At 36.6% G+C, this 18472-nt stretch overlaps 3 protein-coding genes across 4 annotated transcripts; 2 read left to right on the top strand and 1 right to left on the bottom strand.

Moving 5' to 3' along the window:
* Positions 1–3204: 3204 nt before the first annotated feature.
* On the bottom strand, positions 3205–4692 carry LOC106426448 (CASP-like protein 1F1). Its single transcript, XM_013867168.3, has 3 exons — positions 4350–4692; positions 3667–3781; positions 3205–3576 (listed from the first exon to the last, which is right to left on the bottom strand). The coding sequence occupies exons 1-3, from the start codon at positions 4523–4525 to the stop codon at positions 3361–3363; spliced, it is 507 nt and encodes a 168-aa protein (XP_013722622.1). The 5' UTR covers positions 4526–4692; the 3' UTR covers positions 3205–3360.
* A 6183-nt stretch (positions 4693–10875) lies between these two features.
* Positions 10876–13160, top strand: LOC106443846 (bidirectional sugar transporter SWEET14-like). Of its 2 annotated transcripts, XM_013885401.3 has the most exons (6): positions 10932–11212; positions 11333–11369; positions 11471–11684; positions 11781–11942; positions 12315–12434; positions 12740–13155. In XM_013885401.3, exons 1-6 carry the CDS (start codon positions 11173–11175, stop codon positions 12983–12985), a joined length of 819 nt encoding a protein of 272 aa, XP_013740855.1. In that variant the 5' UTR covers positions 10932–11172; the 3' UTR covers positions 12986–13155. The 2 variants fall into 2 exon arrangements, with proteins under 2 accessions (XP_022567060.1, XP_013740855.1); XM_022711339.2 differs by having other exon boundaries at positions 10876–11369; positions 12740–13160.
* A 2982-nt stretch (positions 13161–16142) lies between these two features.
* Positions 16143–17892, top strand: LOC106438844 (membrane-anchored ubiquitin-fold protein 3). The gene is made up of 4 exons (XM_013880131.3): positions 16143–16358; positions 16443–16672; positions 16782–16952; positions 17491–17892. Exons 2-4 carry the CDS (start codon positions 16543–16545, stop codon positions 17544–17546), a joined length of 357 nt encoding a protein of 118 aa, XP_013735585.1. The 5' UTR covers positions 16143–16358; positions 16443–16542; the 3' UTR covers positions 17547–17892.
* Positions 17893–18472: the final 580 nt, after the last annotated feature.

Raw genomic sequence — 18472 nt, 5'->3', positions numbered from 1 at the left:
AACAGTGTGAGGCTCCAACTCCACCCACACATCCACCCGTAGAGCGTGGGAGGAGACATAAATGGACCCCAGCCGAGGACGAGATGCTGATCAGTGTCTGGTTAAATACCTCTAAGGACGCTATAGTCGGCAATAACCAAAAATCAGGCACTTTCTGGAAACGAGTTGGAGATTATTTCTTCGCAGCTCTTTCTGGTGGAGATTGTGTTGAAAGTAGCGAGCATGTCCACTATAAGCAGAGGTAGCACAAAATCAGTAATGACACATCCAAGTTTTGTGGTGCATATGCGGCTGCAGAGAGACAGATATCTAGTGGTCAACATGAGAACGATGTACTCAAGGTGGCCCATGAAATATTCTTCGCGGATCAGGGGTCCAAATTCACACTGGAGCATGTGTGGTGTGTGTTGAGGTATGAGCAGAAATGGCTCAACCTCAACAGCACTAAAGCTTCTGAAACTTCAAAGAGGAAAACCGTTGAATCAGATTCCCAAACTTCAACCACAAGTGTTGGTGAAGAAGAGATACGCCCTGAAGGTGTAAAGGCTGCAAAAGCTAAACATAATGCAAATGGGAAGTCTGTTGATTACTATACGACGGTACTTGAACTGAGGAAGGTGGATTTGGATAGGAAAGAAAAACTCCAGAAGCTTGCCATCTTAGACACTCTCCTAGCCAAAACCCAACCACTCAGTGAGGCTGAAGAAGCAGCCAAAAACAAGCTCCTCGCCTAGTATATTTAGAAAAATATCTGCTACAACCTTTGTGTGTTTTCTGTCAGTTTGGTTTGTATGGTTTTAATGTGAACGGTGTCTATGTTTTTAAAGCTACAACCCTCCTGGTTGCTTTGTACTAAAACCTTTATCAATTAATCTATTATATTTACTTGCTTGTATGATGTTTACTTGCTTGTATGTTTAGCTACTATAAATGTCCATCTTTAATATGAATGTCCATGTCTAATTTTTATCTTGTAATTTTTTGCAGTTTTCGGATTACACATGGGTCTTGATTACAGCTATTCACAACCTTCACAGGATGAGACGTTTGGTGGGGCTGAGTCAGACAGTGACTACAACGAAGTCGAATCTCTCATTCAGCAAGACCAAGCTCAGTTAGACCAACCTCTCATTCAGCAAGACCAAGCTCTCATTCAGCAACACGAAGCTCTCATTCAGCAAGACCAAGCACATGCGTTTGTGTACCCTCCACAGCCGGAGGTTGAATTCGGATTTCCACAAATATGCTACTGTGGGAGTGAACCGAAGATAGCTACGTCTAGCATCGAACCAGGTCGCAGATACTACACATGTACAAATGCAAACGATGGAGAGTGTCATGTGTGGAAATGGTGGGACGAGGCTGTAATGGAGGAGATGCGAGCCAGAGATAGACACACATTTCAGTTAGCCGAGAAGGTAGATTCTCTGACCTTCTTCAATGACCATGCTACTGAGCAGAAGCTCGTTAGATTAGAGAACATGGTGTGTGAGTTGGCCAAGAATAAATCAAAGTCTAGCTTAGATTACTTCGTTGCGGTTATGGTTATGGTCTTAATTTTCATAGGTGTCATCCTCGTATTTGTCTAATGTGTTATGGTTATGGGAACTTCTTTGTAATGACTTCGGATTTGTGATGTATGGTTATGGTAACGAAGGAAACAAACATTACTTGGTCGCTTTACTGCTTAGCATAATTGACATTATATAACTTGTATTTTCTGTTCATTACATAACTTGTATTTTTTGAATTAACATTACATAACTTGTATTTTTTGAATCATAATTAACAATTTTAGATGTGTACCTAATAGTTTATGACATTGAAACAATATGCATGTTTAAAATTCAGAAGAAGTGAACCTATAAAGTAGTTGAAAATGTCAGGAGACAAACATGTTGTGTACCTAAAAAGTAGTTGAAAGGTTCACAAGACAAACAACAGACAATCACAACATTGTAACTTCATGAGCCTATAAATGTGACGGACATATTCTCGTTAAAATTACAACTCCTCTACTTCTTTCTTATATTAAAAACATTGCCTTCTTTTTTCATTCAAAATGGCTTCTTCTTCACATTATCATTATAACCAAAATGACGATGATGTTGATCCATTTGAAAATATTTTTGAAGATTTCTTACAAATCCCAGATATTATTCCTAAACCGAGAGAGCGAAAAACACGTATCTTTATTGAGAGAGAGCGGGAAGAAGGCCATGACCAGCTTTGGAATGATTATTTTAGCGAGACTCCAACATTCCCGCACAATATTTTCCGGAGACGGTTTCGAATGAACAAGACATTGTTCTTGCGTATTGTGCATCGTCTCGAGCAAGAAGTGGATTATTTTAAACCATCACAAGATGCAACCGGTCGGTCTAGCCTAACCGCGCTCCAAAAATGTACCGCAGCAATTCGTGAGTTGGCGTATGGTGGTGGGGCTGATACCGTTGACGAATATGTCCGACTAGGTGAAACCACAGCTAGAAAATGTACCGCATCAATTTTTTTTCTTTTTTTAATTTTTTTTTGTTGTAATTTTCTTTTTCTTTCAATTTAATGTTAAACTTCTCTTTTATGTTTTATTTAAAATGTATCTTTTATATCTTATCACACATTAAAATAAATATTATAAAATATGCTAAGACTTTTTTTGTCTTACCAATAATCAACAAATTGACAAAAGTCCTTAAGCATTTGTCCTAACTAAAAAATAATACTAATTTATTCTAAGGACAAAATTTTGTTGAACCAATAATGTTGCCCTTAGAAGCATAATCGTCCATCTCGACCTCCGCTATACCTGATTCGCAAATTGTTTTTTAAAAAGCACGATCACCTAATTTACGTCCAGGCTCTCTGTATATTGGCTTCATTAGGCCTTTTTTTTTAATAGCTAAACTTCTTATTAAACAGAAATTACAAAGTCATTATAGAAATTACAAAAGTTGTGTTTGGTCTTCTTTTCTTCATCGAGAATTCTATTTTTCACATTGTATTATAAAAACCCAATGATTTCGTCAATACTTCAGGAGAGTTGACAAATGTTCTTTTAGTAATCATTTTGTTTTTCGGCGGTATCTTGTTTAATATTTCATTTTCTAGCTATAAATGATTTATAATAAAGCTTTAATCTCAATCTGTCATTTTTAGTAGTTTGTTAACTATTTCTTCTAGAATAAAAATAGATGCACACATACATGATAAGTAACAAGAGTCTCAAATATAAATAAACGGAATCAATATAATTTCTTTTTATGCTTTTCTTCTGATAAAATCTAAGTATACAAGAAAGATTAAAAGAACTTCAACAGTACGAATAAGCAATTTTTATAGTAAAAAATGTGAAGAAAATATTCAGGAACGACGAGCAGCGGAGGCAGTTAAGACTGTAAGAACGAACAAGAGTAGAAAAGAGACGAAGGACAAAGCGAGTGAGAGTGTAGTACGATTGCAATAATTATGGACATAACCGCAGATCGGAAGCCAACCGGCGTGTGTATTACCATACTTTCCGATATATCCCTCCGACATGGCCGCAGAGAAAGCCGATAACGCCGTCAACGTCATAAGCTGTATAACATTACATATCAAACCCCATCTCAAAACGTTCATATATATATATATATATATATATATATTATTCATATAGAAAATAATTACCAAATCAAAGAAGAAGAGTGCAAAAATAAATCCTCCTCTACGGACAGCCAAACAAGCCCATGCAAGCGTAAACAACGTCACGGCGGAGATAGCTATATATGCGAACACCAAATACCTGTGTAACATATCAAAGCATACTCGATGTCTTAGTTTATTGTAACAATTGGTTTTGTGTCTCCCATAATGATTCGGGTTAAATGGTTTACGAGCACCATTAACCCTATGTTTAATTTTTTTTTTTCTCTGATTAAAAAAAAAAATTAAAAACGAACCAATCGCTGGCCGCCACATGTCAGTGGGGCCCACGAAACAGTACGATGCTAAATCTGGCGTTTTTGGCACCTCTTCTTCCTCTTTTATGGTGGACCCCACCACTAAGCACTCTTTTAAGCATTTCCATTAAAAATGCTCTAAGGTCCATGTTCTCTAGGTTTCAAATGAGATATATGAATGAGATATGAGAAATTCAAGAATGAATTTATTTTACATATTCTTCTACGTTATAGTAGATGGATATTTCGTCTATAATATTTCTCAATTTTTGCATCTTTCTACCAGCATCCGTGTATTAATTTCCAAACGTGATTTTGTGCAATTTCATGCGGATTTATGATTTATCATTCCATCATCTTCACTAATTAGATCAGTAAGTGCACCTTGATAAAATGAGCAAAAGAGAGTACCTAAAGGCAGAGGAGTCGCTGTATTTAGCCTCAAAAGCAATACCATAAACAGAGGCAACTTCACGGTTAGTGATCATGAGCCCCATGGAGGCCAGTGCAGCGCCGAGGGTTAACACTCTCATCGACACTTGAACCTTAAGATTCATTAATGTTCTTTTCCCTACACTGTCTCCCATTATTACTCAGATTCAAACTTTACTTTCCTTGTTAATTGCTGAAAATGGGACAAATTATACAAATAAGGACAAAGATATGGTTGTTGTTGTTGTTGTTTGTTTGGTGTAGTGTAAGATCCCAATACTCCAAGAAGACAAGAGAAAGATAAGAGAAATGGTCTGAAAAATAAGAGATAGAGGAAGGGAATTTATAGCAAAATAGCATGTGGATAGGATCACAAAACAAGATATTTGAGGACGTTGGATGATCGAATCCTCTGCCTAAACAGATGGGCACTTTCAGTTTGAATACATCAATTTTGGTCACAAAACTTTGTATATTCACGTGATTGTTTTTCTAGAAAAGAGTTCCACGTGTTTTTTATAGTATTTGGTCTTTAGAAAAGAATTGGGATATAGAATGAACGTAATTTCTATTAATAACAACGAAGATCACAAATTCTCCTAAATGAACTTAAACAAAATTATCTTATTTTGGCAAACGTATAGTCTCTAGGCTGGCAAAAAAAAATTGTTATCATTTACAAAGCAGCTAGTTCGTTCCTTAACATGCTTATACAAAACATACATTTTTCTGTAAAGAATAAAATAAATCTATGATGGTCAGACGTTATCACGTTGAAAATTGATTTTACTCATCCAATTTTTATGTAAAATTTTAATTATTATTTTATATAGTAAGTTTTCGGAAAAGAAACAAACTCAACTTTCTGGAAATAAAGTTGATACCTAGGGGACTTATCAGAAATGGTAAGAGCGTATCAAAGTCATGTAGTGATACATTCCAACCTTATTAGTCTTCTTGTACGACGCAATTACAATAGTGAATGCAAATGGTCCAAGGATTAGTAGCGACTAGAGCGGAATCATGTACCCGATTAAAGCTAGGAACGGATCTGTTTTTGAGCCAGACAAAGCCCCATCAGTCGGTCTTACGCTCGGGTTATTGGAAAGGCCGTTCGGTTTGTGGAACTCAAGATGTTCGCACAACTCGATGAAAATCCAGGCAAAGCGGAATTTTCGGACAGCGATGGTCGGATCCGGACAAGTGTTGTTGGATTCGGACAAGACGGTTGAACTGGTCGGCTAGACAGCGATTGTCGGAAATCAGACAAGGCGGTTAAGACTGTCGGCTCAGCTGAGATGAGCTGATTCAGTAGTATCAGTCTGATTCGGACGAGGCGGTTAGAGTTGTCGACTGGATCAGTCAGCTCTAGCTCGAGTTTCGTTTAAGTAAAACTGGTGGGAACAGTTAAAGTCCGAAAAAGGGAAAAACTCGCGCTGGAACGCTTTGGAGCGCGGGGTGGCGGTTACGGATTAAGAGCCGCGTGTAAAATAAGCGGAAACGGTTAACTTGGCAGTTTCTCGGGACTAAACCGCCCAACTGCCCATTTTAATCGTCTCCTTTGTCTTATTTTGCCATTTCTGTACGGAAACTAGAAGAAAGAACCAAAGAGAAAACACACAGAGAGAAAAGTCCGATTAAGAGAGAACTTTCGATATTTGGCTGGATCAGTCAAGTCCGAGTCAAGAACGATCGTCTGTGGGGTGAATCCGACTGTCTGAACGTTCGAAGATCTGACAGAAACCGCTCAAGAGGTGTCAGAAGAGACCGAATCAAACAGAACATACCGACTCTAAGACAAAGGTGAGTGCGTGACTGTGGCCTATCGTACTGAATCGTAGTCTGATTGATAGGAATGTTCTATGTACCGATTGCTTGTCTAATTCAAATTATTTGCTAAGTTCTGGCTTGGTCCGAACAGTCGGTTCCTTCCATCGACGCATCTGGATCAGATCATGCGCCTAGAGCCGTATTGGCCTGCTAGGGTTTGACTGAATCTGATGGCGCGCTGGCTTGGAACGATTGGGTCGGCTAAGTAACTGATTGATGATAAGCATGTCCGTTTATTGACTGATTGACTCGATTGCTTTACTTGGCTCAGTGGGACGGAATGACTGCTCTCACTAAGCATACTGTTTGCTTATGCCTCCTTGTTTGGATGCAGATCAGGACCAGACCCGAAAGGGTAAAGACATAGCTTGATCTCAAGACAAAGGCAGGAAGGAAGGATGGTAGGTTTGGGTAGATATAGGACGAGTTTAACATGTAATAGCCTATAGCGAACTGACTTGTTAACTCGAACCTCATATTATCTATTCAAATCGTATTATGCTTGACTTGACTGTCTGAAAAAGAACTAACACTCTGATATAATTCTAAGTAAGGAAAAATATGAAAATGGCCCAAGTCTGATCGAGGAAGTCGAGCCAGACTCGTAGTGATGTTACGAAAAAATGGGTTGGGTCCTTTCAAGTGGTATCAGAGCGGAGTCGGGTTCTAGGACAATCTAAGTATAGTGGGTTATTAGGGCAAACCATCCTTCCAAGCCTGATGTCTCGCGGTAAATTATGTGTTCCGAGTCCTGATCCCAAGTTAGTTTTGACTAAATTGCCTGTGATCTTGTTGCAGATGGAAAAAAGTAACCGTAACACAAGAAGGACTGTAAATGAGACCGCTGAGGGCTCTGCGAGCAACGTGGCCATGAATGAAGCTGGTACGGAAGAGGCTCGGAATGCTGCTCAGAATGCAGCGAATTTGAATAATGCTGCAGCGGCTGGTGCTGCTGCTGGAGCTGCTGCTGCTGCTGGAGCTGCTGCTGCTGCTGGAGTTGCTGCTGCTCCGGTTGGATTGGAAGCCGTTTTGGCTATGTTGGCGCAAGTCTTGGCAAGATTGCCTGCTGCGGCGGCACCTCCAGTGGCTCCACCTGTTTCGGAGGAAGTGGAGAACGTGGTGCCTGATGGAGAAGAGGCACACGTTGTTAGGAATCCGTCTTACCTCAAGGTTATGGACCACATGCAGAAACTGGGAACAAAGTTCTTTTCGGGTGGTTCCAAACCAAAGGAAGCAGATCAATAGATTGACAGGATAGGGCGGAACTTTAAGTCGATCTGTTGTCCTCTTGCTTACAAGAAGGACATTGATGTCCACTACTTGGACGGTGATGCACACATCTGGTGGCGAGGTGTAGCGGCTCGGATTGGTGTTGAGCATTGCACGTCGGCTAACTTTAAGACCGAATTTCGTGGGAAGTATTATCCGCCGGAAGCATTTGACCAGCTCGAGGGAGCTTTTCTCAGACTGGAACAGGGATCTATGACTGTAAGGGAGTATGAAGCGGAATTCAACAGCCTCAAGAAGTATGCTGGGCGTGAGGCTGAGTCGGAAATTTTCTTGGTCCGTAAATTCATGCACGGACTTAGGGTTGATCTCCGAACTCGTTGTAAGATCTGCAACTATGATACTGTGGCCGAACTGGTGGAAAAGGCTGCAGAACAGAAAGCTGGAATCAGTGAGGAAGCCAAGGTGTTTGGCACAGTGGCGCATGTCCATCCTGGTAAGCATGCGGGAAAGAATCAAAAGCCGGTGAAGGCTGGCTCTCTTAGCAAGCCGAATGCAACAGGTCGCAGTGCATGTTCGACTTGCGGGAAGATGCACTCTGGTGTCTGCCGTGCTGCTTCGGGAGCTTGTCCTTGTTGCGGAAGTATGGTTCACAAGGTGTCTGATTGTCCTGAGGAAGACCTAAGGCCGAAGAGCCAGAACGAAGATGCTGGAGAACGTGTGTGCTACAACTGCGGCAAAACGGGGCACTACAAGAATCAGTGTCCGAAAGACGCGCAATCTGCTGGGAAGCGTCCGAGCGATGGGCCTCAGCCGGCTGCAAAGAGGCAGGTCATCATGCCGTAGGTGTACACAATCGGTGATGAGTCAATGGACCCAAGCACGTCTCGTCTAAATTAGTAATTGCAAAAACAATTATTAAGATATTGTAATTATTTTTAATATAACATTCACCATACGGTGACAACAAAATTCCACATGTTACTCACGCAAATGCATTTTAATATGGGGATGCTTACTTTCATAACATTTGGTTGGTGACTTTTGAGAACAAAAAGTGCAGTAACCGTCAATAATCTAAAAATGCAATTCTTTATAAACCGAGAAGATGCAACTTTTCTATTATGAAACAACACAATTTTTAGGTTAAAATTTTGTTTCCACCATTTTACTATTAGTTGATTAGTAAAAATTATATTTTGAGAAATGCATGGTAGAGATTATTTATAAATTTTAAAAATCTATTTGAATTGTCACAACCCTTCAATTTGAATAGTCGAATTCTTCCAATTTAAAGATAATTATTTTTAAAATATACTTATAAGAATAGTCACAACTTTTCACTTTTTAAAAGATACTTATATGAATAGTCACCACTTTTAGACAATTTTTAGAAAATATACAACTTTCCAACATTGAACTCTTAGAAAATACACAATTTTTTACACATCTTTTATAAAAGACACCTTTCAACATAAGTGAATTCACAGCCTTTGGAATTAATTGAAATTGCTATTATCAGTAGATTATCTAGACACTCTGAGGGATGCTGCCGTTGGTGCTGTTCTACAGTTTTACGAACATTTCTCATGCATTTTATGTGAAACTCACATCCTTCGCAAAAAAGTTCTAATAAGTTTTTATATATCCTTGATTTTATCATTTACATAATGCACCAACATTCTTATTGTATAATATACTGTAAGTGTGTTATTTTAATCTGAGTTGTCTGAAGTATTCAGATTCTGATGTACTGCTTATGTATGGGACATTGAAGCAGATGCTCTTCTCCTATACGCTACTCAATTTTGCTGACATATTTTAGACTCTCAGTTAAATATATTTGAATTCGAATATACGATACAAAAAGAGTGAAAAAGTAAGGACGAGGAGTAATGGCTGGGAAAGAATGTTAACCATCTAATTAGGAATCTGCATGGTTGGATGGAACCACTCCCTTTGACCGTAGAAGAACCACAGATACTTCATAAAGTAAAAAAATTCATTGCTAATTATGTACTTATTTTAATGCATATATTATTTAATGAGTCAATTAGTCTTTGAAGCTAGTGAGACCAAAAACGAAATAATAATCAAGATTCACAAGTCAATCCTTTTGATACGCTTTTTGTTTCAACCATACGTTTTCTGTTTGTCATTTGATAGGTTATTTGTTGTTTACTGTATAATTACTTTTCACAAAGTAACAAATGCATTAAGTGATGAATTAATACTACGTACACGCTTATAAAATGAATACTACACTTTGCCACAAAACGAAGATGATTTCTTCCACTAGTTTATATCAAATAATTCCAATAATATCAGCTTAACAAATTAAATTTTTGATCTGATGTTTTTTTTGCTAAAAATTTGATGATATTTTATGATAGAACAAAATAGATTATCTAAGAATAAACTGAAGATTGTTGTTGGATACGACAATACTTGCATAGATTATTAGATTAACATGAAAAGCAACCAAGTGGAACATCAAGAAGCATGCTGATGAATCTTACCTATACGGTTTACCAAAAGAACAAATTACCATCATCAAGAAGCATGCTGATGAATTACCTATACGCACTACTCTTTGTTTTTACATTTAGTTTTAGCTTTTTTCTTTCGTAGGTTTACACGAAACACATGATTATTATTTGTTGCTATCAGAGCTAAGAGCATGATTAATGGGGGTTCTTTAGGGTGTGAGTTCTTATCGGAATATAAAAACTCGTCTCTTAACTGTTAACTAAAAAAACTAAGAACCGTCTCTTGAATAAGATATTCAAGAGACGGTTCTTAGTTTTTTTAGTTAAAAGTTAAGAGACGGGTTCTTATATTCCGATAAAAACCTCTACCCTACAGAACCCCATTAATCATGCTCTAATAAACTAAAATTAGGTACGGACCTAATTTTGGCTGCCAAATGATGAAGTTCTCAGAGACAACATAAAATATGTCACACGTGGCGGAGACCTAAACGTTCAGCTTTCACTTGTACGACGAACGAAATGAACCAACATGGGTTGTACCACAATGGAACTTCAGAATGTAATATAGGAGTTGATTAGCAAGTTCGAGTCCTGGTGGTATAGTAATTTACAAACGTATACGTTATACGTATGGCCGTATGGGTATGGGTATTGAAACAAAGATCTAATTTAATTAGCTAGTTCAAGTCCTGGTAGAATACTGAAAATTAGGTGATGTATACAAATATAGTGATGACTGATGAAAAATAACCACCAAGTGTATTTATGGAAAACTAATAGCCGATCAATGGTTTATTTTATTGGTCAGGCCAAAAGAACAAATTACTAATAAGTTTAGCTCAATTATTTTATTTATTTGGTTTAAAAGAAAGAAAGCTCACTTAAATGACTATATAATAATAGTTAACCATCGTTCGGCATAAAAGTTTGACATAAATATAATACACGCCAAAGAGTGCATACCACATAAAATGATCGAATCATTTTCATTTTTGAAAACTTTAGAAATATACCATAAAAAATGCGATGTTCTTCTCTCTCGTATACAGAACGACGACGTCGCAAACATATTAGTATTGTACCCTTGCACATAACCGTCTCTATATATAGTGTGTACCATTGGCCTTGCAGTTAAATTCATATCGAAGAAAACTCAATTAGAGCTGTCAAGGGTTAAAGATCTCCTCTTGTTTCCTTACTCATTTATTCGATAGTCTCATTCAACTCGAGAGATCATTCACAAAACGATCAAAATGGCTCTAAACGTATTGGCATTTACATTTGGAATCATGGGTAAGTATATAATAAGCTTTCATCAACAAACACCAAACTTATCATATACAATATATACATGTTAATATACGTACATGTCCATTTTCACTCATGTTATCAATGCTATATGCATTTTTGTAGGCAACATCATATCGTTCATCGTGTTCTTGGCACCAGTGTAAGCAACATCGATCTCAAACTCACTCTTTCTTGTTCGTTTCCTTTGTATCGAGTCCCTAAAAATATATATTTTGGATCTTATTTTTCATGTACATGCAGGCCAACTTTTGTTAGGATCTGCAAGAAAAAATCGACAGAAGGCTTTCAATCACTTCCCTATGTGTCAGCGCTCTTTAGTGCGATGCTATGGATTTACTACGCTATGCAAAAAGATGGATCAGGCTTCCTCCTGATTACCATAAACTCTGTGGGATGTTTTATCGAAACCATCTACATTGTCCTCTTCATAACATATGCTAACAAGAAAGCAAGAGTACGAGCGTGTGAACCATATCATTCTATTTGGTTATATTTAAAATGCACTTATATAAAAATTGGTTAGCTGATGATATATATAAACGACCTGTAGATATCAACTTTGAAGGTTCTTGGGCTCTTGAATTTCTTGGGGTTTGCCGCTATTATTCTTGTATGTGAGCTATTGACCAAAGGATCAAACCGTGAGAAAGTCCTTGGAGGGATTTGCGTCGGATTTTCCGTTTGCGTCTTCGCAGCTCCTTTGAGCATCATGGTGCGTATTTACTCGCTACACTACATACACGTATATGTTTGCAAGGACGCATGCTAGGGCCTAGCAACAAAAGAAGAGCATCATTATCCATGGTTTTTTAGGGCGGAGTTCTTAAGGGAATATAAGAAACAGTTTCTTATATTTTCCTAAGAACTTGTTTCTTATATTCTCCTAAGAACCCCGTCCTAAGAAACCATAGATAATGATGCTTTAATAGACTCCATAAAAAAACTAGTTAATAGCTCAAGATTTTTGTCTTTCTTTTTTTCTGGTATTAGCATCTCTTTATATTTACGTATATTATATAGTTTTTTTTTTTTGTTAAATGTATATTATATAGTTTAACATGTGAAAAGTATAAAATTGATGCAGAGAGTGGTGATACGAACAAAGAGTGTGGAGTTTATGCCCTTCTCTCTATCATTGTTTCTTACCCTCAGTGCCATTACATGGCTCTTCTACGGTCTTGCTATTAAAGACTTCTACGTTGCGGTGAGTCTTTTTCTTATGATATTAAATCTTTTATAAGCATATAATAATGGAGCGCAACGTAGTATCATGTATAATATATATATATATATATATGTGTGTTTATGGGTGGTTCATGTTTAAGGGAAAAGAGATCCCATCACCTTTTGCTTTATGATTACAATCATATATTATATGATTGCGTCAGGGAGACCTAGAGTACAATTATATACATATTTTTCTTTTATCTGTCGGAGACTAATGGGATGTGTACTGTTCCCAACAAATGATTAATGGGATTAGTGATGTGATTGTATTTTTGCTTGAAGCTTCCAAATATAATGGGTGCGTTTCTCGGAGCAGTTCAAATGATTCTTTACATCATATACAAGTACTACAAAGCTCCAAAAACTGATGACACAGAGAAACCCGAAACGGTGTCGGATCACTCAATCGATATGGTCAAGCTTGCATCAAATCCACTTTCCGGTGATTTGAAGGCTCCTCCTCAAATTCCTGGTGGTGATTTAGAGGGTCAGATTGAAAAGGAAATGGCAAACCAAATCCAAGCCTAAGTAGTTTTTGTATTAGTGATTTTATCGGTGTTGTACTGTTGAGTCGTGTTTCACTATAGATTGTATTTGGCGCACTCTCTTTTTACTCACCATATTATCTCGAAATTATATTATCCTTTAAAAAGTATGTTTTTAGTTTTTTTTTTTTTTGATAAACTCTACCTATCGGCCTGATTTGGTCAGTCCCAGTATATTTTAGTTCTTTTAAAATACTTCTGATATTCTACTTGAAGCCTTCTAGCAACGAATGAAAAAAGGGAAAATTAAAGTCAAAGTAATTTAAGATTTTCTTTTTGAATTTTAGTAATTTAAGTACTCGATCATTCGCAAGTGAAGTTTTTGAAGAAAAAAAATTCATTTTGATATATATATATTTTTTTTAAATCATTTTGATCTATTTGGATGTACGATATAGTTAGTGTACACATTATTGACCTCAACATGTGGACTACCCCTTAAATTCATGCACGTAGATTTTATTAGCCAAACATAAAAGGAAGTTCAAATAAGAAAATATTTTCGTTACACAGTTTCAAAAAAAAAAAGATTTTCGTTACAGCCCAATCACTATTTAACAGCCCAAACCACTTACTTATTCAGTCTACTGGTTTCCCTAGAAGAATATCTACCGTCTCAAACATTACAAACCTTGTGCAAAGGAGCCCAGATTTGACATATGTTGGTGTTACGTGTTTTGATGTTTTCAAAATTTTCCAATGCATCTGAAATTAGAATATTTTAGTAGATTTTGAGAGAAGAAGCAGACATAATAAGAAGAATGACTTAACCCAATAACACCACCTCTAATGTTGGTTTAGTTGTGGTAAAGTGAAGAGAATGCACTAAAAATCCAGAGAACGTTACGAAAAGAACACATTATGAGTTTTCTTTACGTGTGAAGACATATTCTGATTTTAGAGTAATTTAGTTGCACTCTTGTGTAAATTTGTGACGAAAATATCCTTGAATTTTTTTAAAGAAGTAACCATTAGGTAACTTAGTTTGGAGAGTTGGTTTCAGCTGGAACATTTATTATGATGTTGGCTGTTTGGTGTGTTTTTCTACTTAATTCTTTATTTTTTAGCAACAAATGAATTTTTAGTTAAAATCAATTTTTCATACCCCAACATATTTAATCCATAATCATTTTCTAATTTTGAAATATGTATATATATAAGTATATACGTCTAAAATAAGATTTTTTCTCTTTATTTTGATATCCATATTTATATTTATATTTATATTAAAAATTTAACTTTAGTTAACATAGTGGAATGTCGTGGATGTGTCCGTGGTGGATAAGACACTGGTGGTTAGGTTCATGTTTATGTGAGACAAAAATGTTGTGGATGTGTTGGTAGTAGATAAGTCAGTGGTGGTTAGGTTCTTGTCTATGTATACGCAATTTAGTGGACACTGTTTATATGAATTGTGTGGACGTCATTTGATGGACACACATGAGTTTAATTAGGTGACATTGCGTACAATATATATATCAAAGAGAGTCTCACCTGGATGGTCAAAGTTGTATTCATGAACTCTAGCAAGTTCTTCTTCAGTCAAAATATGGTAGAACGAGTCGTGCCACCTCATTCATTCTCTGAATATTTAGTGGAGCAATATGTGGACAGAGAAAGTATTCCTTGAATAAGATTCATACGCTCATAACATCATTTAAATACATTCAACGTCGATTACAGAAGTTCATTATTCTGATTATATCCTCTGTTTTTAAATTTTGTTGTCGTGAGTAACTTGTTTCTCTTCAGCTTATGTTTATACTTTCTACGATACATTCATCCATGAAATACTCACATACATATTCATGAGACACCATCCACGACACACTAACCCATCCACTATACATTCATCCATAAAACACTGTCCACAAATCACCCATCCATGAGTCTTATAGATGATAGGAAAGTTTTCAGATATCTTTGAATCAGTATACATGCTCTCATACATAGTTCGTAAGTTCACAAAGTCCAAGACATTTCATACTTGAGCTTCTACTTGATTGTACAAAAACTTGAAACACAAATAGCCAATTGCATAGCTTCTTTATAAAAATGTTAACATAATTCTCTTGTCCACAAGTATCTTGTCTGTAACTATCTCGTTAACAGAGACTCTTACAAATAATTTTTTTTTTCTTAGCTTGTTTGATTCTCATATATGTAAGTTTTAAATTTTAAATCATGATACAAGAAAGAGAGAATATGAAAGCAAATTACAAAGATGGCTAATTATAAGAAAATCTATTTGATTATTGATGGAAATAGAGATGCAATTAAGAAGATGGAAAAGCTAATAATAACCTTCGTGACCCAGATGACAGGGGACTCAGATTTGCAGATACATCAGCGAGGATCGCAGAGGACAAAACAGAGAGGAACGACGTGCGTTGAGCAAATTTTTCGGTGACCACAAGATCCATAGGCAACCCATCTGATATTGTCGGCGTATACGACACATCTATCATCCGTTGTTGAATTTGAGATTGAAATGGAAAATGTTGTTTTGAAGCTAGAGAAGAGAGAGATCTAGTGTTCTTAAAAGGCAACACAAAGAAGAGTTGTCTAGTTAAATGTGTTTTCTTTTGTTTTGTTTCGTACGAGTAAATTTTTTAGTTGAGGGGTGCTAAGGTCTTTAGACAGTAAAAAAATGTGTAGCAATTCTAATGTGACATTTAGTGTAATTAGAAAGTGAAAAAGTGTATCCATTGTCTGTAGAACTGAATAAATTACAACCAATTTTGAATAACTAGTGATTTTATTGTACTTTGAAGATGAAATCAGACGTGACAAGGGGATGTCGTTTCCTAAACGTTGCTCTCGAAGTGTCGAAGATAAATGATAAAATGCCAATGGAGAGAAGAAGCAGACAGAATAATAAGAAGGAAAATGACTTTTCTTAATCCAACGTTACCCTTGTCCTATCTTCTCTCTTGCCATTTCTCATTTATTTTCTCTAGAAAACTAAGTTAATTCGTAACACTCCTACATAATTAAAAATGGCATGTCGACCAAAAAAAAAAGGCCTAACAGCAATACCGCCAAAGCTGAATCTAAAACGAAACAGTTAAAATGTAGATGGGTAAAGTAAAATTCCCAACTCGATTAAAACGTTTCACCGTTTCCACTAGGACAAATAAAAAAAAGAAAAAAAGAAAAAAAGAAGAAGAAGAAGAAGATGAAAACGACGTCGGTTGAGTTGAGAAGAAAAAGGAAAGTTGGGGATGAGAAGTTCGTAAAAGGGAAGTTGGATATTTGGTGGACTCTTCATCTTTCGTCTTCCTCTTCCCTCACCTCATCAAAAGATCCGAAGCCGAAACTCTCAAGAAACACAGAGAGGAAGAGCCTACTATTCTGTAATTGATTCCTCCCGATTCTCTTTTCATATTCCACTTTTTGTGTGTTCCAAGCAACCTCCGATTCTCACTTTTTCGCTGCAGATTCCAACTGTTTCAGATCTGAACGATTTGTCAGAAAAGTCTGTTCGATTGGTAATCGGAGCTGGGTTTTGCGTTTAACGAAGTTTCAAAGTCAACGGATATGCCGGAGGAGGAGTCGGTAGATATCAAATTCAGGCTCTACGATGGCTCCGACATCGGACCCTTCCACTACTCGTCTTCATCGACCGTCGACTTTTTGAAGCAAAGGGTCGTCTCTGATTGGCCCAAAGGTTACTTCGGTTCATCAAAGTTTCGATTTTTCTATTGAAAGTTATGATCTTTGATGATTGAATCAAAGTCTGTGTGATTTAATGTTTCCTTGTGTGTTTTTGGTTAAAGGCAAAACAGTTGTTCCGAAGGGGATAAACGAAGTGAAGTTGATTAGTTCGGGTAAGATATTGGAGAATAGCAAGACTGTTGGTCAGTGTAAGACACCTTTTGGAGAGGTTGCGGGTGGAGTCACTGTGATGCATGTTGTTGTACAGCCTTCTCTTGCCAAAACTAAAACAGGTAAAGTGTTCTCCTCCTTTTTTTTTTTTACCTCTCTTGCTTAGAGTCTATGTTTGCTTAGAGCTTCAATATGTTTCATCTGTCTTGTCACATGCATTGATTGTTATATTCGTTTTGTGGCTCAATTTTACTTCTTGTGGTATCATTTGCATCTACTCATACATGAGGCTCATAACAAGTGTGTATTCCCTAACACAGCTAGTTAATCAGTGACTAGGGTCATGATAAATAAGTAAAATGCATCAGAGTCTATAGTATTTTTGTTTTGTTTGGCTTGTGAGAGTAAGATAACTATAAATAGTAAATGCATGAGCAAGTTAAGTCAATGACTAGGATCCCTAAGTTTCTGGTTTGTTGTATACACGATTTACAAAATGTTTGCCAACCATAAACAAAAATGTTAGACAATGAACAGCTCAAATTGTTTGCCAACCATAAACATTTTGTATCCATGATTTACAAAAAACTTGATCAAATGACCGAAGCTGAGAGTCTTTGCTTTGTAACTAACACTTGAATACCGGTTTTGATTGAACAGAGAAGAAGGTCGATAAAGCACCCAAGGCGGTTATATGCACATGCACCATTTTGTGAAAGGAGCAAGACATGTATCATACATACCAATCTCAATTCTTCAAGTACAGAAGAAAACAAAAAGTTAAGTAAAGTAAAAGTAAAGCTTCCCCTTTAAGCTGTGGAGTATCATCATCATAACCTCGAAATCAAAGCTTTGAATGTGTAGAAAATGATTTAGATTCTTTTGAATTACCCATCATCTGTTGTTGTCCCTTGTTTGTTTTTGTCCACACTATCTGGTATACTTCATTCGTGTCTGTACTGTAATAAACGGAAGTTGTATAGGTTACTTTAGCTCTAAAATGATTATGTGTGATGAAGATGATTATGTATCTATGAAAGAAAAGAAGAAGTGTCTTTATTCCTTGTCATCCTTTCCTTCCACATCATTATAAAATACAGATTCCTTCTTCTAGTGTGTTCTTAGGGGATCAATCAACCATCCTTAGGATTTTGACATTCTCCGGCAACTAATATGCATCCTTCTATCTATCACTAGTGCTTAAAACTTTCACATCCCAATAAGAAAAAAAGGATATGGCATGATATGGTATGAAAATGATTATTGAACAACCCTAACGACTTTAGTTGACGTGGGTCACAAGAAACAACCGAAAGAGGTGAATTTCCACCGCTATAAAATTCTTATGTGGTTCGTATGTGTTGGTCAACCGTTAGGGATTTTAGAAAACCAAGTCTTGTTTCTCTATTTCTGTCACTGAAAATCTTGAGTTTAGGTTGGAACAATGTATCGCCATATTGATTTTCTTGTTGATTATAACGATTAATTTTTCCATAGAATAAAGGCATTCGCATCAAATAAGTAACTCAACTAGTATAATAGTAATCATGTGATGTAATGTAACCACTGCAACGAATGATGAAACCATTGAAAGTCGCTTAAATATGTAGAATAGCGTTACAATACCATTAAACCAACAAAA

This window comes from Brassica napus, chromosome C8 (genome assembly GCF_020379485.1).
Source record: "Brassica napus cultivar Da-Ae chromosome C8, Da-Ae, whole genome shotgun sequence".
Lineage (NCBI taxonomy): Eukaryota > Viridiplantae > Streptophyta > Magnoliopsida > Brassicales > Brassicaceae > Brassica > Brassica napus.
This window is presented reverse-complemented; position numbering and strand designations above follow the sequence as displayed.